This window comes from Martes martes (assembly GCF_963455335.1).
Source record: "Martes martes genome assembly, chromosome: 16".
Lineage (NCBI taxonomy): Eukaryota > Metazoa > Chordata > Mammalia > Carnivora > Mustelidae > Martes > Martes martes.
Genome location: NC_137904.1, coordinates 21,195,304 through 21,217,843, shown reverse-complemented (window position 1 = coordinate 21,217,843; position 22,540 = coordinate 21,195,304). Strand labels below are relative to the sequence as shown.

General features: G+C 52.8%; 2 protein-coding genes across 4 annotated transcripts in view; one reads left to right on the top strand and one right to left on the bottom strand.

Annotated features, from left to right (window-relative positions):
* The window catches only part of NXN (nucleoredoxin), a gene marked incomplete at its 5' end in the record, with an annotated part of 150,212 nt that extends 140,049 nt beyond the window's left edge, over window positions 1–10,163 (top strand). Inside the window, 3 exons of the mRNA XM_080826215.1 lie at window positions 3,482–3,661; window positions 5,347–5,471; window positions 8,396–10,163. Of these exons, the coding sequence (XP_080682341.1) occupies window positions 3,482–3,661; window positions 5,347–5,471; window positions 8,396–8,578 (488 nt within the window). The 3' untranslated portion in view covers window positions 8,579–10,163. The remainder of the gene's footprint in view (window positions 1–3,481; window positions 3,662–5,346; window positions 5,472–8,395) is intronic.
* A 4,062-nt stretch (window positions 10,164–14,225) lies between these two features.
* Window positions 14,226–22,528, bottom strand: MRM3 (mitochondrial rRNA methyltransferase 3). 3 transcript variants are annotated; one of them, XM_080826207.1, is made up of 4 exons: window positions 22,194–22,528; window positions 21,697–21,941; window positions 18,558–18,725; window positions 14,226–15,917 (listed from the first exon to the last, which is right to left on the bottom strand). In XM_080826207.1, the coding sequence occupies exons 1-4, from the start codon at window positions 22,505–22,507 to the stop codon at window positions 15,373–15,375; spliced, it is 1,272 nt and encodes a 423-aa protein (XP_080682333.1). In that variant the 5' UTR covers window positions 22,508–22,528; the 3' UTR covers window positions 14,226–15,372. The 3 variants fall into 3 exon arrangements, with proteins under 3 accessions (XP_080682333.1, XP_080682335.1, XP_080682334.1); XM_080826209.1 differs by having other exon boundaries at window positions 14,531–15,917; window positions 21,755–21,941; window positions 22,194–22,522; XM_080826208.1 differs by having other exon boundaries at window positions 14,531–15,917; window positions 22,277–22,315.
* Window positions 22,529–22,540: the final 12 nt, after the last annotated feature.

Here is a 22,540-nt window from a genome sequence, read left to right as displayed (position 1 = left end):
AAGCTAATACACATTTATCATAACACCAGTTAAGAAAACTGAGAGCTCTATCCCTCTCACCCACATTCCTGCCTTGCTACACACTTGTTTTTCCTGTTCTGAGTTCCTTTTGGTCTCTGTCCGCACGCATACTTACTTACCCAGAGCTGTAATCGCACACACGGTGCTGGATATTCGCTATTTTCTATTTAACCATATTTTACACTGTTTCCTCCTTGCTGTAGTCCCCACCACGGGATCACGCGTGTTGCCCGGCCATGCGGCTTCACCTGCTCTTCTGCTGAGGGGCTGCTTTTCCTCCATTTCTCTCTTCCAGCTCCCAGCAGTCTTTGCATGACGACTCCAGCCCCCTCAGATCCTATCGCCATCTAGAAGCAGAGAAAGAAAGCTCTTGGGGTGACAGCCTGCCCAGCTCCTGTCTTGCTGCCCAGAGTGCCATATGACTGAGCTTCCCGCCCCAGGCCCCTACCACCAGCACCTCCTTCAAAAGTTTCTCTTCCCTCCGCAGTAGAAAAGCAGCCAAACTCAATGTAGGACAGGCTCAGGACACATGGCTTTGAGATTGTTTTAAAGACTCACAGATAGCTTCCTCCCAGGAGGAAACCATTTGGAGCAGGCTTTGAGGCCTTGCTCTTCCTTTGTGGGTTTTGAGGGAGACTGTGAAGGGGACGTGTAGGCACTGCTCGTGGGCCAGCCCGGCTGCCTAGGGCCAAGGGCTTGAGGCAGAAGCTTTCTCTAGAAGCCGGGGTGTGTTATGTTCTTCCTCTGCCCAGCATTAAGCTTGGGATGGCGCAAGTAAATGGACACCAGCCCCACGCGTGCCTGATGTCACAGAGTTCCCGGAGTCCTCGCGGCGGTGTTGACATTGTCTCTGCATTCTGTTTGTTCAGCTAACTTCCTCCAGCCAGCCCGGAGATTGCTGTTGATCTCACTAGGCTATGGCACCAGTCTTCCTTACCTCTGCCTTCCCAGGGGCCAAATAATCAACCCAGGGACAACCAAAACTAGCAATAAGGAACCACTTTATAAGAAGAGCTAGTGCTGATGGATTATACTCATTGTACGGCAGTTTCTTCGCTCTCAGGGTTTTACACTTATCCTCTTGTTCGCTCCTCACAACACCCAGCGAGAGAGGAGGAGACGGTCTCCACCCCCTGTGACAGCTGTGGAAATGAGGCTCCAGGAAGTTTAAGTGGGTGGCCTGGATCTTCCTTAGAATTCTCCCTGTGCTTTCCCTCAGCCATCCCGGCCAGCCCAGCTGGGAGCTGACGAGCTCCAGCAGAGATGAGGTGCTCCCTCTGCATTCCCTTCAGAGAAGCCCCTCGCTGGTGTGGAAGTTATTTCATACAGAGGCATCGATTAGAAATTTTCCATTCCCTTTCAGTTTCCCATTAGAGGCTTTGCCCTATTTTTTCCTTAGAAGTCTCTGCCTGGGGGAACCTGCTTCAAGCAAGGGGAGTGGGGATGGCTTGCTTCGGGGAGGAGAGGGAAGAGGGGATGGCAGCCCCAGCCCCACTCTGTAGCCTTGAGGAGGAAGTAGAGAAAGCTGAGGATGCTAGGGAGGGTTGTTCGAGGCGGGGGCGGTTCCCTCGCCTACTCGAGAGCGCCCCCACCCACAGTGGCCAGGTAGAAAATCAACAGGCAGACCAGGGCTCCTGTCTCAGTGTGGCCACTTGTGGCCCGATGACCTTAGGTGGGTGACCTAAGGGCTGGGGAGAGCCAAGGCCTGGGGTGGTGCTGTTCCTTGGTGGAATCAGCTGAGGATGCCTCAGCAGCCAGCTGGGGGCTCCCATGTCCTTCTCCTGCCTGTCCCCAACAGCAAGGACTTCAGAGTCTATAGTCATGGTAACCGAGAAGGCCCCTTAGAAACTAGGAGTCCCTTGGAGAAACTGAGGCACCAAACCAGGAAGTGGGTTTCTTTGCCTTCAGGTTTTACTTTTCTTCACTTCTCTGTCCTCTGCCTGTGTGTCCTCCACAGACCAACTCAGCATCCCACATCTGGGCTACAAACAGGCCAGCTGCTCTAATCATAGCAGGAGACAGGCCCCGGTTCAACCCAGGACTTGTAATTGCCAAGAACTTTACCAAAGCATATTTGAGATGGGGTATGGCTATGGGAGGCATTCGCCAACAGCCGCTGGCCTATCGCGGTGTCCGCGTCCATCCCTCGAGATGCGGCGTCTACACATTCTTGGGGATGGGGAGCCCAGACTCTGGAGGCTGACCTGCAGCTGTAAGGATGGAACTGGAAACACCCTAGATCTCTTGTGTGCTCTGTGTGACACACAACTCAGGAGGCCTGGCCAGTCCTGAGAACGTCCCAGAAGCCCCCAAGAGCCCTGGCTGCGTGCGTCTGTACGTGATACAGTGGGAATGGCAGTTCTCCATTTCTCTGTGGACCCGTTCTCTGACACGCCAAGCCACTTCTTCTAATAGGTGTGAACATAATGGACTTGTTTAAGTCCTTTTGAAGTCAGGCCCACCACTGCCTGCCTGCTGAGCCAACAGCCGCACCAGATTACAAAACACTGGGGCCATATTCCTGGTCCCTTGGTGGCTGTTGCCCCTTCTTCCCCCCACAGAGAAGTAAAATGTCAGCAGAGCAAATTACTCACTGAATACTTCGGAATCTATAAATATTAAATTGCTATGGCTGTCACTGGCCCAGATAAAATTAAAGCTCTGGTCAGCTCCAGAGGAGAGGTGGCTGGTTGGGGGTGGGGCGGGGGTGGGGGAAGGGAGCTGCTGTCAGTGGAGAGACAAGTGTCTCCAAAATGACAGAGCCCTGGCTGTGGGCTGTGGTTGGTAGGGGGTACCCTGGATGGAGGAGAGGCAGCGGGCAATGGGGTACAAAGAGCCAGGAGGTAGAAATCTCAAATGCAACCATAACCAGGATGGGGTTTTCTCTGGTTTCTCACTTGAGGCTTGATGGTTGGGAATGTGCGTGGTTTGCTGGGAGTCTTGTGTCTCATTTCTTACTCCAGCCCAGGACCCTCTCCAGGCAGCAGGGCTGGAGATGGGGGTGGGGTCGCGGGCTCCCTGGCAGCCAGCTGTCCCCTGTTGTGTGCAGCCCCTGCCCCAGGCTCCCCGGCCCTCACACTGGCAGGCTGGCAAGTACGTACGCCACATGGGCGTGTGTTTTCATACCCTTTGCTTGGGTTTTCAGTCCCCTGCAGGTGGCAGGGGTGTCTTCTTTGGGATCTCCTGAGGATTTATTACGTATTTCTGTATGCCAAGACCCATTGCTAAGTTCTTTCAATGCACTACCTTGTCGATCTTTAAAAAGTGACAGAAGGAGGGAACTGTTGTCCATTTCCCACACTGCAGTGGGGGACACTGAGACCATGAGGCCAGGAGAGGGGAAGGGAGTTGCCGGCTTCCTTGGGGAAGTTGCAAGGGAGTCCTGTGGCTGTTCAGTGACTGAGCCTGGAACCTGCCCAAGCACTTCCCGACTCTCAATCAAGCTCTCTCTCCCTTGCAGGCATCCCCACCCTCATCGTGCTGGACCCCCAGGGGGAGGTGATTACGCGGCAGGGACGAGTGGAGGTGCTGAATGATGAGGAATGCAGGGAGTTCCCGTGGCACCCCAAGCCCGTGCTGGAGCTCTCCGACTCCAATGCTGTGCAGCTCAATGAGGGCCCCTGCCTTGTCCTGTTCGTAGGTAGGAATCCTGGTAGGAGTCCCAGGGTGGGCTGGACTCAAAGGATCTCACATTTGGGGGGGTGTCTGTCCCTGCAGCTTCTTTCTGTCATGAACAATGCCAAGCCTGGGCCTTTGTCTCTCCCAGCAGCCTTGCTTTTGACCCCAATGATTTATTCATGCCTCTGCCCCTGTGGGAGGGGTTCTGGGAGCTGGCTCTGTGCTTTCCTTCCTAGACTGCCGGCTGGGAAGAATAGGTCAGGCTGGAGCCCGGCCCCCACGACCAGACCCATTGTTGGAAGGAAGCCGGCTGCAGCAGCTGCGGGCTGGGCCCCCTTGGGCGAAGGCCCCACCCCCACCCTAGCCACAGGGCCGCATCTTAGACCAGGTGTCCCTCTCAGTCTCCCCACTCTCTGTTCAGTGGGGGGCTGTTCTGCGGGGCAGGAAGACACCAGAACATTCACTCCAGGCTCCCTGTAGCCCTGTGGGATGACCCCTGTTCCTTTTGCAAAGGAGCGACTGCTGGCCAAGCGCCACCTCACTTTCTGCCTTGGGACATGTTACTCAGCTCCAACTCAAAATAATTTGGAGTCCTAGGATCCATGGCTGAGATGCTGCGAAACCCATTCAGTTGATGGGGTGGGTAGGGGAGGTGCTCTGGAAGTCTGGTGTGGAAGCCTGCAAACTGACTTGCAGGCTGGTTGCTGTGCTTGGAGAAAAGAGGTCTCCTGGGGAAGGATGGTCTTGGGGAATCCTTGTCCTTGGGGCTTTGCTGCCTGCTGCTGGCTCACACACCCACATCCCAGGGCCTCTGGGGAATCGTTCTGAACTGAGGGATAGTTGCATCTCACAGGCCCTCTCTAGATGTTGGTTAGGAAGTCCCAGAGAGGCAAAGAGAGTTCCCAGCATCACAGAGCGGGTTGGATGTGGGTCAGGAATAGGTCCTGCCACATCTGCACGCTGCGGGCCCCTGGGGCAGTGTGGCATTCCTGGGTGAAAATCCTGCTGCCTGCCTCCCCTTCCCTGCTTTGCCGCTCGGGGAGTTGTCTTCTGGGTTACAAGGTCCTGCGGAAGTGAGCCCCAGGGCCCCCCGGAGTTGCTCCCCCGCTGCTCTTTCGCTGGAGGCAAGAGATGACTAACGGGCTCTGGGGAATCCAGGGAAGGCAGTCCATCCTCTCCCTGATGAGTCCAGCCAGCCATGAAGTTGGCTTTCCAGGAGTCCCAGTGCCTCCCCGTTGCCACAAAGCTGCAGACTGGACTGCAGTCCTGACCCCCTCCTCAATGCCCCAGCTACCACCCCTTCTGCCATCTTCAGTAGGAGGTCAGATCTGAGGTCATTCCGTGGTTCTGTGATTGAGAGAAAAACTACAAGGACCTCAGGTCCTGGCTTCCGGGAAGCTCAGCTTCCAAGGCCAGTTTGTGATGAATTCGGTGGAAAGAATAGGGGTGTCTGGAGTGTCAGTGAGTTGTTTCTGCGGGAGCGCAGTGCAGTGGTGCGCATGTGCCACGGACTCCCCCCCACCCCACCCCACCCCCACCCCCACCCCCGTACCCCGGAGGCAAGGCCTGTGTCCCAGGGGAAATGTTGCTTCCGTGCAGGGGCTTCCCAAATGGACATTTCAGGCCCTGGACCCAGCTCCCTCAGGGGGCGCCACTCCATCTGTTCCACAAACCAGTGCTTCTCCCGTCTCTCTCTCCCCATTACAGATTCTGAGGATGATGGGGAGTCTGAGGCAGCCAAGCAGCTGATCCAGCCAATAGCTGAGAAGATCATTGCCAAGTACAAAGCCAAAGAGGAGGAGGCCCCACTTCTGTTCTTTGTGGCAGGGGAGGTGAGTGCCGCTGGGGCCTGGACCGCGGGCTGCTCAGCAGGCCAACTTTTGGGAAGTGCGTGAGGCAGCTCTAGGGGATGTTAGAAGGAACCCCAGGATCTGGGGTGAAGAACCCACAGACATATGTGGCATGAAAAAGTGTGTCATCCCATATGGAAAACCATTTCCTGTGGCTGCTGTACCTTCTTCCCTTGTTTGCCACACGGCAGCCTCAGAGCTGGGCGCCCTCCCAGGAAAGGGCTGCTCCCCAGGCTGCTAGGAAGAGTGGCAGCCACAAAGATGGTCAGCAGCACTCCCTCCCTCCTGGCTGGGTCCAAACCAGGCCCGGGATGCTTTACAAAGCGTCTGCTTGGCCAGTCTCTGGGCTCTGGCCTACAGAGTGGGCGCTTCCCATGGCCAGCAACACCCACGACTCAGACCTGTATTTCCCCAGCCCTCCGGGGAGGGTGCTGAGGTTGGACACTGCTGCTGTCCCAATCTCTTCTCGCCCCAGGCCTTGTCTCTTGAGGGCCTTCAGCAGGGATGGACTGCGCAGAGGACTTCTCACAGGGCGAGAAGGCCGGGTGCTGAGCTGGGCCAGCTCCCGCAGGGGGCCAGAGCCTCTATCCCAGCGACGCAGGAGTCCATGTAAGATGGCTGTCGCTGCTCTGACTCGGTCCCCACCCCCCAGGCAGCCGGTCCACGCATGCTCCGCCATCTCCCCCCGCCCCACCCCAGCGCCGGCCCAAACCTGGTGATGGACAGACACCCTTTCGGAAGCCCCCTGCCTTCTTTCCGCCCATCTGCATCCCCAGTGGGTCGGAGCCCGGCACTCATTTCACGCCGTGCTGTTGGGGTCTCCCGAGAGCCCGCATGGCCAGACACCCCGAACCACCACCCATTCATCACCGTTTCAATAGCCACCCCTGCTCAGCCCTGCCGGGCCCCTCGCAGGCAGCTAAATTCCCCCCTGCTCTGCTGCTGGGTGGAGGGAACAAAGCAGGTTCACAGGGCCCTGCCTTGGGGAGACACAAGCCCCCTCCACACAAAGCACAAATGGAGGCTGCTCTGAATGTATTAAACTCTAACCCCTTTCAGATGGCTGTGAGAGGAAAGATGGGTGCACAACAGACTAGCGGAGTCAGGGGACAGGGGTGGGGCTGGGGAGCTCCAGTGAGTGTATTAGGCATGTGACTGAAAAAGCGCATTTGGGTCTTCTGTGTAGCAGGCAGCGAGCTTGGTGGGCACCATCCCGCGTTCCTCCCCACTGCCCCATCCCCTGGACTGGGAACGGCGTCATTATGTTTTTCACAGATGAGCAGAGCGAGGCTTGGAGGGCGCCCGCCGGGCATGCGCGCTTGCTGGCTCATCTGCTGGCTCGCACCTAACCCCGAGCAAGTCATTGTTGAATGCATTTTACAGGGGACGAGGCCTGGGCTCACAGAAGTGACTTATCAGGGCCACACATTAAGTGGGTTGTGCAGAAGACAGCGTGAGGTCAGTGGGACTCCCTGAGGCAGTGTTCTCACTCCTGTCCACGTGGTCCTGCAGGTGGCCGGGCCCTGAGGGCAGGATGCCTGCGCCAGGACGGGGGAGGTTCTGACAGAATCCTCTGCTGTCCAGCTCCCCACTTGGCCATCCTGTCCTTGCTGTGCACTTGACCTGGGCTCCTGACCTTGCAGCTCTCTTAGTCCCGTTCCCTGGCCCTCCGTGCTCAGAAGCCAGGTGGCATGGAAGGGGCTGGGCGTGGGGTGCTGGGTCATCAGGCACTGACAGGGCACCTCTGAGCCAGGACTCTGTCTCCCACTCCTCCTGGAGCTGAGGGCATTTGTCGTGCTCTGAGGGCAGAAGTCATCCCAACTGAAGCCTTAGTTGATGTTAAAATTCATCTCCCCATGGTTTCCTCCAAGGGAGAGGGGAGGGGCTGCAGCACTGTGCTCAGCTTGGCCCAGACCTCCTAATGGGAGTTTGGTGGACCATCGTCTTCCAGGAGCCTCCCCTCTGCTTATCCTGGAGATGGTTGATGAACCCACATGGAGGGCCTGCGGGGGGGTCAACAGGAACAGAGATGCTGAATCACCGGGCGTTGCTGGAAGTGCGTGCCATTTCTAATCATCTTCCTAAAGATCTGCCCTTTGAAAAAGGAATGGTTTTTGTCTGAGAAACCAGTGAATGGTAAATTTCGTGCCTCCTGCTTGCCAGCATTTAAGGCCAGGAGTGCCCCGAGCCCTTCCTGTGCAGAGGGACCTGGGCCTTCCTCCACTTCAGAAGACTGTGTGTGCTGTTTTATAGGGAGATGGCCTTGGGGTGGAGGTGTGGAGTCCGTTTCCTGCTCTCTACCAAATGAGAGGTGGTCTGAGATGTTTGCTCCCTTACAAATTCTTCTACTAGTCTTCGGGGTTCTGGGTTTGCTTTTATACTTAATAAGGGAAATTCACCGGGACAGTCCAGTCTGTGGGAATGTATGGTCAGTACAGGCACCCGTATAAGCTTCACGAACCCTGTCTTCTGAACTGGCTGTGCAGCTCCTGCCCCCTAAACCTCAGGGGTGGGATGGGGACAATGAGCCATTTCTGTTCACATCATTCCAGAGTTGGAAGTCCAGATTGGCCTCAGATACCCAGAGTGGGGCTGCAGATAATTGAAGAGATAATGGCAAAAAGAAGTCATTAAAGGACAACACATTTTTAGCAAGCAGAGGTTGCTTCTGTGCTAATGAAGAAAAAGGACTTGTCTGGTGGTCTGGGGAGATGCAGAGTATTCTCCAAGGCAGGGTCGAGTCCACTGCTCCCTGTTCTCTGAGAGCCCATCTTTCCTGGGGGCCACCCACTCTTCTGGACACTGGAGGGGCAGCTTTCCCTGCCACCTTGGGGGGATGCCGCAGGGGACTCTCTACCCTCTTTCTCGAAGACTTACTGGTTTTCTCTCCCTCTGGTAACTTCCAGGATGACATGACTGACTCCCTGCGCGATTACACCAACCTGCCCGAGGCCGCCCCTTTGCTCACCATTCTGGACATGTCGGCCCGGGCCAAGTACGTGATGGACGTGGAAGAGATCACCCCCGCCATTGTGGAGGCCTTTGTGAATGACTTCCTAGCAGAAAAGCTCAAACCAGAGCCCATCTAAGGGGGCTCCAGCCTCAGGAGACGTTATTTAAAAACTCGGTCTTCTCCTTCCTTCTCCCTCTCCTCCCCTCCACCCTTGGACTTTTCCAGCGTGTCCCGAATCACACAACCCAAGTGTCCAACCTCTCTGTGGTGCCTTGTTTTCTGCATTAACTCCTCAGCTAGCACCCCAAGGTGCACCTCCTCTCCGCAGCAAAAGAACCCCACCGTGTCTGGAGACTCTGCTTGGGTTCCACAGGGCTGGCAGAACCCGGCCAGAACAGGACTGCGGCCTGCTCCCAGTCACTAGCTCTCGGTGAAGTATTTGCCGGGCGGTCTTGTGCCGAGCCAACATGGAGGGACAGCACACTGGAGCTCTGGTCCCACCCCTGGTGTCCGCATGCTCGCGCAGGGCCCAGCACAGCTCAGTGAGGGAAAGGGAGCCGCTGACGAGAACCTCCTTTCTCCTAAGTGACTTCATCTCTCTTGATGCGAGGGGAAAACACCAGCTTGGCAGTTGGTTCTTGGGCCAGGGGATCTCAAGATCTCAAAGGAAGCTCGTGTTCTTTCTCGGGGAGAAAAAGCGTAGCTCTGGTAGTGATTCATGTAGTGATGGCTTCCTCTGAGCTCCTACCGCGTGATAAGAACAAGCTTCTCGTTTTTTCCTTACATCTTTCTTCCTGGATCTTACCTCTCCAAGTTTCTGCCTTCTCATACGGACAGCCTCTATGGTCTTGGAGTTTTGTTAATAAATTCCCCCCTCTTGGGGGCGCCTGGGTGGCTCAGTGGGTTAAAGCCTCTGCCTTCGGCTCAGGTCATGATCCCAGGGTCCTGGGATCGAGCCCCGCATCGGGCTCTCTGCTCAGCGGGGAGCCTGCTTCCTCCTCTCTCTCTCTGCCTGCCTCTCTGCCTACTTGTGATCTCTGTCTGTCAAATAAATAAATAAAATCTTTAAAAAAAAAAAAATAAATAAATTCCCCCCTCTTGGACAGCTTCCCGGGAGGCACCTAGCCCTGTGTCCTTAGAGGAGCCCCGCCTCACCGGCACAGACCTCTGACTCAACCCAGCTCTGGGCCTGGGGCCACTGCAGCTCTGCCGAGGTACCTGTGTCCGCCTTTGGTTACCCGTCATCCCTCTTTTCTTTTCAAAGCAGAACTAAAAAGAGACAAGAAATTACCAGAAGCCTAGCTTTTTTTCCCTAAGAAACTGCACAGAGCTGTGTCCTAGGGTGGCAGGGGGAGCAGAGGACATGTCCACTAAAAGTGGGCCTTGGATGCACGCGGCTAGGCTCAGGTAGCTTGGCTCCCACAGAAGTAAGTTAACAGCTGTGTCCTTGGCACTTGGGGTGGAGGGCTTCACCTAGGGGTTCACAGGGTTTGGGCCTCCCTCAACCAGGTGTTAGGGTCTTTCATGCAATCACGGGCCTTACCCTTGGCTCCACTCGTGCCCCAGACCCCCATCAGCTGTCGACACACTGCTCCTTGCTGACTTGATTGTTGATTCGTAGTTCGGAGGTTCGGAGTTAGCTGGTAACCAGACAGTCACTTGTCACAAGCCTGAAATGCATCTGCCTAGTGAGAAATAAAGCAGGCATCTCTGGACATTATAAACAACTTGGCCCTTCCTGTGCTACGTAACAAAAATCTTTTTGCTCGTGGTGCTGGGCTCTGGGGAGGGGCGGGAGGGACATACAAGATCCTCTTGACTCTCTTTGGAGGCCTTAGTAGCGGTGTTTCAGAATTGTCAAGAACTGGTCATCTTAGGCCGAGGAGCTCCTTTGGCTTGGCGGACCACAGGCAGATCCCTGCTGGAGCCCCAGCTGCCATCTCTCCTGGGTCCGCTCGGCGCTGGCAGAGGGTGGATTCCCCAATCACAGGCCTCCTTGTGGACACTGGTGCTCATTCCCTCCCCACAGGGGAGCACATGCTCTGAAGCCCGAGACCAGTTGCCAAAACAGGGAACCCCACGCTGGTCTCCCTGTGAAGAATGGGCAACTCTAGCTCTAGCCTGGGCTAGGGACTTCTCTGGGACCCCTGCCTGTTCTCTGGGAACTCTCCTCTGGGAGCGTGGCGGATGCAAGGACAAGGTGAGCTCCCCTCACTTGAAGATGGAGTTCCTTGGATTTCTGCCTGTGTCCTGTATCATGATAGCCTGGGAAGAGAAGTCTCTTCTCTTCTGGTGCAGAAGGAACCCAGTCCCGTGAGGGGTCCCTGTAAGTCTCTGCAGTAGACAAATTAGGTCATCTGTGATTCTTCTAGGGCCTTACAGGGCTGACTGAACTATTTGCCCGTAAGGGCCACTGGATCCTTGTCACCAGAATTCCCCTTTTAGAGCGGCATGTGGGTTGAGATCAGTGGGAAGGTTTACGACAAGAAAGCTCTGGGTATATATGGTGGCTCTGAGGGCAAACGCTGGGGGAAGACTACTTTGCCGATGCCAGCAAAACCCCGTCTCATTAGTGCCAAAGAGCCTCAAGGTTCTTGGTGCAGACGATGTGGGTGGCTTCCCAAGTCCCACTAAGCAGCTCCAAGGTACCTTAATTCTTGTCACTAATTGGAAGCAGGTTAAAACCCCGGCTGTGATCTCTTCAAGGGCTTCAGTCAGCAGCGAGGGAAACCGTGCCTGGAGGCAGGAAGGTGGGCGGGAAAGATGCCACCCTGGGGTTCCAGATCTTGTGCTCCCCACAATGACCTCCATATCCTGTTCTCATTTTCACAACAGAGATGAGACTTTTTCTTTTTTTTTTTTTTTTAAACCTGTCCCCAACAATAAAGATCCGGTTAAGAAAAAGGGAGTGTGTTTGGAATTGGTACATACAGTGGGCAGCGCTAAATGCCAGGGTGCAACTGAAGCTTCCTTTCCGGGAATGAGGTGGCTGCCTGCTTCCCCTCTACCCTGACCCACCCACCATCGCCAAGTGTGTCCTCAAATGCAGTGGCTCTCGCTTACCCAAGCACAGGGAGCTGGTACTGTCTTTGGCATCAGCCAAGCTTCAAGTGGCAATTTTCAGCCAGACTTTGTTTTTGCCTCTTGCCTAATTAAAGACACAAAAAAAGCTGTTCTCTCCTCCTGCTGCCTTGTTCTGGGGTAGCAAATGGAGCTCTGCAGCGATCTAGAGACAGAACCATGGTCCAAGATCAGATCAGCGGGACCCAGACAGGTGTCAGCTTAGGGAGAATACCAAGTGTTCGTGTGTGTGTGTGTGTGCACGCACGCACCTGCATGTGTGTGTAGACTTGGCTCATAGCTCCGGGAGGGATCTGAGCAGGCACCTGGCCCAGCCCCCTCCGGACACACAGGTGCACAGGTGTGTCTATACCCCATCTCCCTGGGCCAGACTGGGGAGGCCAGTGCTTGCTCCATAGGACTAGAACGTGGCCTCATGTGGATGGTGGGGAGCTTCCACAGTGGCCTTCTGTGGCTCCTTTGGGTGGTGCCGTGTGAATAGAGGACTGACCCCGAGGCCCAGAGCTTGGTAACTTTCAACTTCCCTGAAGCATCCCTTTTTTTTTTTCTTCTAAGGATTTTATTTGACAGAGATCACAAGTAGGCAGAGAGGCAGGCAGAGAGAAGAGGGGGAGCAGGCTCCCTGAGCAGACAGCCCGATGCGGGGCTTGATCCGAGGGCCCTGAGATCATGACCTGAGCCAAAAGCAGAGACTTAAGTCATTGAGCCACCCAGGCACCCAGGCTCCCTCTTTGCTGACTCCATGGCTTACATCCAAGCAGGCTGCCCAAGGGAGAATTCTTTGTTGACAAATGGCTGTTGCCTATTAGCTTCATTCTTGATTGTTCAATGTTAGTAAATGGTGCAAAGGATATATTTTCTGGGAAGCAGAGGGCGGTTTGCAGGAAAATGTTATGTTGGGTCTACTTTATGGCTGGGATTTTTCCATCTAGTGGGGGAACTATGACATAAGGATGTCCTGGGTATGCCTCAAATGTGAAAGCATGAAGAAAATCTGCTTTAAGGTACGACGTGTTCCAGCCCCTTGGGGGTTTGGATTACTTCCCAAGCCAGGAAGTGTGTGGTTGTAGTTGGGTAGGACTTGTTCTGAAGGACTGTTGGACTTCTGTTAATAACGTACCAACTCATGGAAGCCTGTCGGCCAGCGTGTAGCTCAAAGGAGACAGGCAGCCCCAAGTCCAGATTCCTGGGTGCTCGTGCCTCACACAAGCCAGTCACCCACACGGGCTAGAACTAGGATTCAGTAGGAGGCATGATGTTGGTACCCAGGGCTAAAAAGGAAATCTTTGGGCATCACAGGATGTGGAAGGAAGCCCCCAACGAGTCAGGAGCCACTATGCCTCCTGGTCTGCAGTCAGTATGCACTCCCCCCCCCACCCCCCACCGCAACACACATACATACCTCCCATCACAGAGGTGAGAGGGAAGTTGGGAGGCCAGAGCCTGCTGCAACCCTGTCCCCTCCCCAACCCTTATTCCCTTCTTGCATTCTGAAGTAGCAGCAGCTTTGAGGAGGGCCCTCCAAACAGGTGGCTTCAGCTGAAGGTAGCTTCCCTACAATATAACAAATGTAGTAGGAAGAGAACCAGTGCCATCTGCAACAGATTCGGACTCGGTTATGCCTGGCCCCTGAGCGTTGGCCTTGGCCGAGGCTTCCTAAGTCCAGCCAGGGCGGTCCACCTTGCTCTGTCTCAGCTGCACCGACAAAACAGGTCGACCTCGTTCAGACTTTTAGTCGCCCACAGCAATAAAGAGCTCATCCGTTCACTTGGCTTCTAGCTCATTACCTCTTGTGTGTTCACTGATGGAAGACAGAACGTAAGTTCCTGGAGTTTAAAGATGCCTACGTGAGTGTTTCCTAAAATTGTTTTAAGTGAGCCAGCCAGATCTGCTCCCGGGGAAGGGTGGGGTGAGGGGCTGGGCCCCAGGATGGCGGGGGGAGGACATCTGGGCCCTGCAGCACAGCTGGTGGCTTTCAGCACTAGTACTAGGACCCCCGGTGAGGTGTTGCTGCTGGGGCCTTCAAGGGGCAAGATGTCCAAAGCAGAGCTAAAGGCAGCTCAGCTTGGAGGGGTACAGTAGGTGTTCCTATCAACTACTGGGCAAGGGGTAGGAGGTCCCAGGTGAAACTGGTGGAAACCTGTTCCCAGAGGTCTGCTCGCCCTCTGGGCCTTAAGGACAGGATTCTCATAGCAAGCTGGCCGGTGGGGCTGTGGGGCTGGGAAAGGGCTCTGTATCTCTCCCTGACCCGAAGCTCCAAACCAGGGTGAGGGTTCCCAAGGGGAGTTGCAGGCGTCCGGGGACAGCAGCATTTGCCCAGAGCTGCCTTCCCAGACATTCCACTCCAGGGGAGTTGGGCCGCTTTTTCTTGCTGCAGCCACTTCCCACCTCTGATTCCTCCTTAGTGTTTGGTCCGCCGTCTACCTAGGCCTCAGATTCTGCTGAGAACCAGAAGCTGGATGTTTCTCCACCTTCTGCCCCTCTAACACAAGAACACAGGCCTGCTCTCTGTGGAGAGAGACGAGACTCCAGCATTTCCAACAACTTGAATCCAGGAAAACCCCTGTCCCCTCCTTCAGGGCTGGGAGTGGCTTTGAAGCACGGCTGCCACCTTGTGGCAAAAATCACCCACAGCGCTCGCTCCGCACAAAGGCGAGGAGCCCGGGGGCCAACCACCCAACAGCGTCTCAGCCCATGCTTGTCATATACTGCTCATTTTTTATTCTGATTTCCTGGGGAAGTGGCAAAAAAACAAATGTTGGCCTTCAGATGGAAAAGAATGTAAGAGCAATTTTCCATCATCGTTCAAAAAACACTCCGCCACCACCTGCTTCCCCTGTAGTCGTTTTGAAGAAAGGAAAGCGCGTGCCCTCTGCTCTGCTGACTGATCATCACAAATATGCAGGAAGAACTCACAAGTCACGGTATATGAGCCACTGACTGCAAAGTGAATGGGATGTAAATTTCTTTCACCTGATGTGACAAAATAGGCTGAGAGTTACGGGATAGGTATACTTCTTTTTACAGTTTTGTTTTTACTGCAACAAGGCATAGGGTTTGTTGCTCTTTCATTGATCTTTATTTTGTAACAAGAATCAGCAGGAACAAATAACCCAGGACAAAGCTGCAGGAGACCGGTTTCATGCTGGAAAGGCATGAGCTTCCTGTTCGTGACCTCTGCTTTCTTAGTACTTTTCCAAGGTGTTGAGAACAAAGGTCAACAGACTCCAGTGGTAGAGGTCCCCGCGCTGCCTCCCAGATTCAGCCCGCTGGTGGGCCAGGCAGTACAGCTCTGTGAAGCTAGAGGGCCAGGCCCCAGCCTTGGTGGGCTCAGCACAGCACAAAGGCTGTGGGGTCTCCAACCTTCTAAAAGCTGATAGGGCATGGAGGGGCTCAAGAACAATGTGCGGGCCACAGGCATGGAGCATCTGCATGAGGTCCTGGGCCAACTAGATCACAGTAGAGCCCCACAGCAGTGAGTCCAGGCCATCCGCCTGGGACTGTTCCTGCCAAAATGGCTCCCCTCAAACGTATCAAAGCAATCCCACTCTGCCACCAGTTGGGACACAAGTCGTGCTCGATTTCTGGGTTCTCTCAAGAGGAAGTTTTGTTAGGGAGCAGGGGGATAGCTCAGGAAGAATTCTCACCCTTGTTGTTATCAAGGATAAGCAGAGACCCGTGGAAATTCTTATTTTTCTAGTAACCATATAATAGCACCTTGCCCACCGCTTGCCTCCTGGATGTGGCCTGGGAAGCCATAAGTTACTGCCTCTGCCTATCTCCTAACAATGCAGGAGGCACTAGGACGCCCTCAAATCAAGGACTGACTGCCAGGTTCCCTCTCAGTGGTTAACTCCTGTCCCTGCTCGAGTGTTCTGCCTTCACACGCAGTTGTCTCTTCCCTTCAAAAAGCAGGATGCTCGCAGCCATAGCCGAGTTCAGGCTGTCCACACCAGGCATGACGGGGATCAGCAGCCGCTTGCCCCCGGTACTCTCGGCCAACTGCAGGGACTCCAGGCTCAAGCCGTGGGTCTCCCCACCTATTACCACAGCTGCTGGTGCCTCTGTCCAGTCCAAGTCATAACTCTGGACTTCAAGTTCAGGGAGCCAGGATTTACTGGCTTCAGGTTCTAGATCGTCTTCCTCCTCCTCCACCTCCTCCTCATACTTGTGCAACCTCGAAAGTCGTCGCTCACATACCCAGCCATGGTCACTGGCTTTATTAGACAGCTGGGCCTGGGCATGAAGGCCACAGTTGTCAGCCACGTAGACCCGGGTGTTGGTGGGCAGGTAGTTGGGCAAGGTTTCCCAGTCCAGATTATTGATGATGGGCACCTGGAAGTGTGCACCCATCGCTGCCCGTAGCACTTTGGGCTCCCAGGCATCCACACAGCCTAGAAAAGACAGGATTCAATGAGGATTATAAACCCTCCCAGACAAGGGGACTTTTGAATAAATCAGATTAACTCTGGGTCAGGAAAGAAAGCAAAAAATGTCCTACTGTAGCCTTCTTGAGAGCTGGGACCTCTGCCTCCCTAATTATGGCAACGTCCAGCAAAGGGACCACAGGATGAATTCCTGTTAGTGCTGAAACAGACTTTTTTCCTCCCTTCAACAGGACCATCCACCTGGGCCAGACACTGTACAGGAGATGCAAAGAGCATTAAAGTCCCCAACCTCGAGTGGCAGAGTGGGCAATGGTGTTGGGACGATATCTGAACATGACTACAAGATCAGTAATTGACGTAAAAGCAGCATGAACAGGGTGACAGAAAACCCTGGTACAAAGTGGAGTGATCAGGAAAAACACCCCACAGAACAGGACCCTGAGCTGGATCTGGGAGGATAGGAGGAAGCTGTCAAAGAAAGGCGGTGTGGTGGCGGGGGTGGGCAGTGACAGAGAACACCACAGCCCAAACCCTGTAAGGAAGGTGATCTGGCTGATAATGGGTGGGGTGCAGTGGGAGATGAGACAGGAGGCAGGCAAGGACCAATTTAAAGAAGGGTGGGTAGCCAAGCTGAGGAAGTTTGGGATTTTATCCATTAGACAACATAATGGGATGGAAGGATTTTAAGCAAAGTAGTGACAGAATCTGGTTTATGCATTAGAAAGGCCCATTTGGCTTCAATGTTGAATCTGCACCAGGGCAGCAAAGCCACTAGAGAGGGGGAAATTGATGGAGACCATTACAGTAGTCCAGGGAGAGCCAAGGCAACAGCCTTCTCCTACATACACCTGTACGCCCTCTCACAACACAGTAACAAGGCTAAAGGAAGTCTTCTTAGAATTGCTAAGCCCAGGGCGCCTGGGTGACTCAGTGGGTTAAAGCCTCTGCCTTTGGCTCAGGTCATGATCCCAGGACCCTGGGATCGGGCCCCGCATCGGGCTCTCTGCTCAGTGGGGAGCCTACTTCCCCCCCCCCCCCGCCTGCCTTTCTGCCCGCTTGTGATCGCTGTCAAATAAATAAAAAGTTAAAAATAAAAAAATAAAAAAAAAAGAATTGCTAAGCCCAGCCACTTGCACGCTTTCCCAGGACTGCAGGCCAGGGGTCCGTCCTCCCCGAACTCATTAGCATAACTCTCTGCATTCTAAGTTACTGCAAAAATTAACCCAACTTCAGGAAAGAGTTAAGTAGGCAAACCAAATTTTAAAAAGAGAACAGAACCCTGCCCACACATTGCACCAATGGGCTTCCCCCAACACCACAAGGACCCAAAGATGGGAGGTGGGCTCTCTGTCAAGAAGCTGGAGGTGAGGGAGGGACAGAGGAGGGGCCGAGACCCATGAGGGGAGCCAACCAGTCTGACCCCTTTCCCATAGGGAGTAAGGGACAAGAGATTTCCCCCCTGGCCCTCATGCCCTCCATCCTGGGCACCACACCAAGCGTTCCCTGTTCCTTTCCCACCTCCTCTCTACGCACCACCACCATCAAAGTGGAAACTGCCCGCCTGTAATATAGAGGTACACTTTCAAAACCACACCGGCTCTTGGGGGTGGCTAAGCAGGGTACTGATGATGGAACCCCAGACCAAGTTCTCATGCTGGTGTCCCTGTATCTACTCCACCTATTCCAACAACGAGAGACAGGGACAAAGGGTTGAAAGGAGCCACTGAGGCAAGTCTCAGCAGTGGGTGTCATTACTAGTTTACAATGAATGATCCTCTCCCTCCCACCCTCCCCACAAGTTGTAAGAAGCAGTTTTTAGGTATGTTCCAGGTGTTAGGTAAGTCTCTTTAGAACCAAGCCTGCTCATCTCATTTCTTTTCTTTTCTTTCAAGTTTGTATTTATTTGAGAGAGAGCAAGAGAGCAGGATGGGGGGCGGGCAGAAGGAAGGGGTAGAAGAAGGAAAGCAGACTCCCCGCTGAGCAGGGAGCCTGACATGGGGCTGGATCCCAGGACCAAGGGATCATGACCTGAGCCAAAGGCAGATGCTTAACCAACTGACTGAGCGACCCAAGCGCCCCCTACTCATCCCATTTCTGACGACAGGAGAGAAATGTCATGAGGCTAACTTGTGTGGGGGTGTTTGACCCATCCCAAGGCTAAGACAAATGCATCCCAATTTCATAATCACACTCTGTCTGCATCATTCCTTTTATAGCATTCAGCAGGTCAAGAGTTAGAAAGGTCTCATGTACCCAATATTTTGGGAACTCAAGATCACTACAGGGAGGACCTGAAGTGTTAAAACTGGTATCTATTTCTTCCCCTGACTGATCTTACGTTCTTTAATATAGCAGGTGTCAAAATAATTTTAGAAGAGAATCCGCATTTCCTCAAGTACTCAGCGTGTGCTGTGCCAAGCCAAGTGCTGAGAACCCCACGTGCATGCCATCTCAATCTTCAAACAGTCCTACCAGGTAGATTCTGTTATCTACCATGTTACAAAGGAGGAAACCGACACTCAGAATATTGCTCACATATATAGCTAATAAGGGGCAGATCCAAGACTCAAATCCATGAGTGTCTACCCACAGAGCTGGCTCACTTACAAATGGCCACCCGACCCACCCAGTAACAAGTGCTCTGACCTTTGGTGAGTAAAACTTTGCTGCAGCCGGCCCCAGCAGCAGATCTCAGAATCGTCCCCAGGTTCCCGGGGTCCCGGAGATTGTCACAAATCAACAATAAGGGCAGCAAGTGGTGAAGCTGAGTCTCTGGGTATCTCATCTTAACATGGTCAGGTTTGGCAAAAATCCCTGAGGAAACAAAACAGGTGGTTCACTTGTCTGCTGTGACCAAGGAAATTATTTGGCTTTTCATTTCTTTTTCCATCTTCCTATATTTAGTTACACGAGCAATACAGGAATACATTCTGATTAAAAAAATTCATACAGGGGCACCTGGGTGGCTCAGTGGGTTAAGCCTCTGCCTTTAGCTCAGGTCATGATCTCAGGGTCCTGGGATCGAGCCCCACATCTGGGCTCTCTGCTCAGCAGGGAGCCTGCTTCCCCCTCTCTCTCTGCCTGCTTCTCTGCCTACTTGTGATCTCTCTCTGTCAAATAAATAAATAAAATCTTAAGAAAAAAAATTTCATACATATAGTCCTACCAGTGATACCCAGCCCCTAAAACTGTTTTGCTTTTTTTAAAAGATTTTATTTATTTGACATAGACACAGCGAGAGAGGGAACACAAGCAGGGGGGAGTAGGAAAAGGAGAAGCAGGCTCCCCACTGAGCAGGGAGCCCCACGCGGAACTTGATCCCAGGACCCAGGGATCATGACCTGAGCTGAAGGCAGACCCTTAACGGCTGAGCCACCCAGGCGCCCCCCACCCCCGTAACTGTTTTGGATCAGAGGCTGCGTCCCTTCAGAACGTTTCATGCATCTACCTACGTATATATACATCTACCCATAAAGAGGCACTATTTTCTTTTGCACAAAAGATTCACACCCTCTGTTATTCTGTAATTTTATTCAATTCTCTAACACGAGATGTCTTAGAGAACTTCCACATCGATCGGAGCTACCTTAACTGCTTCACGTTATTTTGTAACATGAACATCCCAGGTTTATTTAGCTCTTCCCCAACTGACTGCCATTTAGCTTATTTTCCATTTTTCCCTATTAAAAACAACCCTGCAGCGAACATCCCTGTATCTCTATGCACATGTCCTAACATTTCCTATGAAAAACTCTTGCAAACACAATCAATATATGCTGTGTGTGGGCTCCTAATGTTATCAGAGGCTCCTAAACTGCCGCCCCCCATCCCCCCAACCCCCCCGCCGCCACAGGCCAGTCCAATCTATTTACACTAAGAACACATAAATACCTACACCTAAGCCATCAATGAAGGCACCAGGATGATATTAGGCACCTGTCTAAAGGTCCTGCCCTTAGGAGCCACAGATAGCTTTAAGACCATTCAGTGGGGCAGGGGCCTCAGGAGTTCTTTAACTTCTAGCTGATCAGCTGTAGTGATAACAGCTCTCTACCAGAGGCCCTGCTTCTATCACTGGATTTTAGAGAGGTGCTGGAAGTCTGACAGGCGGTCTTATCTCTTTCTCCCTTTGCCCGACGCCCCCCCCATATAAATAATACATAAGAATAAGCTAAATAATATGTATTTTTCAGAGTCATGAAATGATGAAAGCAGTCATGACAAGGAGGGCTACAGAAGTCCTGGGTGGGCTGGCCACTGTTAGCACACAGGCCCAAAGTGGCAAGCATAGTGAAAATGAGTGATACCCACACTGTAGCATAAAGTAAGGAATTAGAAGTGTAGCTAACGAGAGCACAAACACTTAGAGTAAGTGAAGGACTCTAGCAGTCCCAAATCCCCACCCTAGGAGAGAGTTCTAAGCGCAGGGTCACAGATCCTTATGACTTGCTGGATTACAGAACAAGAGATGGTCCCCAGAATATCCTCTCCCAACTAATAGCTGAACTTTACCACAAGGAAACACATGCACAATGATATGAGAGACCCTGCCCCAAATGCCCCTTATTATCCAAGAGAAAATTCTCCACTTACTGCCATTCAATTATCAGATCTAAGGTATAATTCCAATGTCAAAAAGATATAAAGAGGGGCGCCTGGGTGGCTCAGTGGGTTAAAGCCGCTGCCTTCGGCTCAGGTCATGATCCCAGGGTCCTAGGGTCCTGGGATCGAGCCCCGCATCGGGCTCTCTGCTCGGCAGGGAGCCTGCTTCCTCCCTTCTCTCTCTGCCTGCCTCTCTGCCTACTTGTGATCTGTCTGTCAAATACATAAATAAAATCTTTAAAAAAAAAAAGATATAAAGAATTTGGTTTTGGGGTGCCTGGGTGGCTCAGAGGGTTAAAGCCTCTGCCTCTGGCTCAGGTCATGATCCCAGGGTCCTAGGGTCAAGCCCCACATCAGGCTCTCTGCCTGTCTCTCTGCCTACTTGTGATCTCTGTCAAATAAATAAATAAAATCTTAAAAAAAAAAAAAAGAATTTAGTTTTTCCATATTTAGAAAAAATATCTTCCAAGTGCTAATAGACCTCACAGTCTATTAGAAATTTGTTAGAGTCAACCAAATAAAGACACGGTTTCCTGTTCAGTGGGCTAAGCAGGGTAACAGCTTGCAGCTCACTCCTAAGTAAGCTTCTAGAATAACGGGGTCAACGCCGGAGAGGTATCACCACACTGACAGAAGTCTTGTGCAAATGGAGGGCTAAATATTTTTGTAAACATTTTCTTATATTTTAGTTGGACATTAAAGGTTGAAGAAATTACCTAAAAAATATAATGTTTAAGGAACAGTGGTTATTCCTAGAGACTGTAAAGAACCACAATACAATTGACAGAAAAACGGACTGCAGTTTCCACTGAAAATGCTATAAGACCCACAGATTTCAGAACTGTATTTTTGGTGGGTGTTTTTGTTTTTGTTTTTTTTTTTTTTTAGATTTTATTCATTCATTTGAGAGAGAGAGAGAGCACAAGCAGGGAGAGTGGGAGAGGGAGAAGCAGATTCCCCGCTGAGCTGAGAGCCCGATGTGGAGCTGGATCCTAGGACCTGGAGATCATGACCTGAGCTGGAGGCAGATACTTAACCATCTGAGCCACCCAGGTGCCCCTTTTTCTGGGTGTCTTAAGAAAACATTTTGAATTTGGTTCAAATAAAATGTGTTGCCCTAAGACAATTATGAATAAGTAATCCCAGATCTCTCCTTCTAGTAACACATAGTATAACCACTGACCCATTATTCCTTGTGGTGTTACTAGGTCGGACCAATCCTTGATATCCTCAAATTTCACCTTAATGAGGCTGACACCTTTCAGCTTATCAATGGGTAGCTCCTTTATGTATTCCAGACGGCTAAAGAAGAAAACTTTGGGCACAGCACCAGCCTTGAGAGCATCTGCAATCAGCCTGCGGCCTTCCAGCAGGATCTTCCCTTGCTTTTCCCGAAATGGCCTGGACTTAACTATTGTCATTACACTGCTGTGGGTGGAAACAAAAAGACGGGTAATTACCAACATCCTTGTTACGGAGACACACCTAGTTCTAAGAGATATAAAGAGTTTCATAGACATAAACGAATTCCAAAGAAAACACTTATTCTGCCCTCCAAGCATAATAAAAACCAGAGGGTTATACCGGGAGAAGTCCTTCAACGGGAGCAAAGACGTTAAGTTCCCGCTGGCAGGTGGGAAGAGAAAGGGGAATACAAAACAAGTCTCAGGAACACATCACCTCAGCCTTCTGTCCCCGGGTAAAGCCTTATCATAGCGAAGCCCCGACTCTTCCCAGGTGCAGGGTGTCTGGGATGGGGACACCTGAAGCGGCTGCTTTGGTCGCTGCTCGTAGGGACTGGCCTCAGCCGCAGCCCTCTGGGGCTGCTTCCCAGGACCGGGCTTCCGTTCCACGACCTGTCCGGATGGAAACACCACCCTCACGGGGCTCCGCCGCAGCGCCCGGACCCAGCGCCGCCCGTCGAGGTCCCAGGTTTGGACCACCCACAGCAAAGGCCGCGTGGCCCACCTCCAGCCCTTTACCCGGGCCGCCATCTTCCCCTGCGCCGTGGGTTGCGTCACGGAAGC

What these genes read in the sequence shown, in the direction of transcription:
- MRM3 (XM_080826207.1), bottom strand. Translation starts at nt 22,507, where the DNA reads ATGGCGGCCCGGGTAAAGGGCTGGAGGTGGGCCACGCGGCCTTTGCTG. An exon ending in CCCGGGGACAGAAGGCTGAG is followed by an intron (nt 21,942 to 22,193) that starts GTGATGTGTTCC and finishes TTCCACCCACAG; the next exon opens with CAGTGTAATGACAATAGTTA. An exon ending in AACACCACAAGGAATAATGG is followed by an intron (nt 18,726 to 21,696) that starts GTCAGTGGTTAT and finishes TTGTTTCCTCAG; the next exon opens with GGATTTTTGCCAAACCTGAC.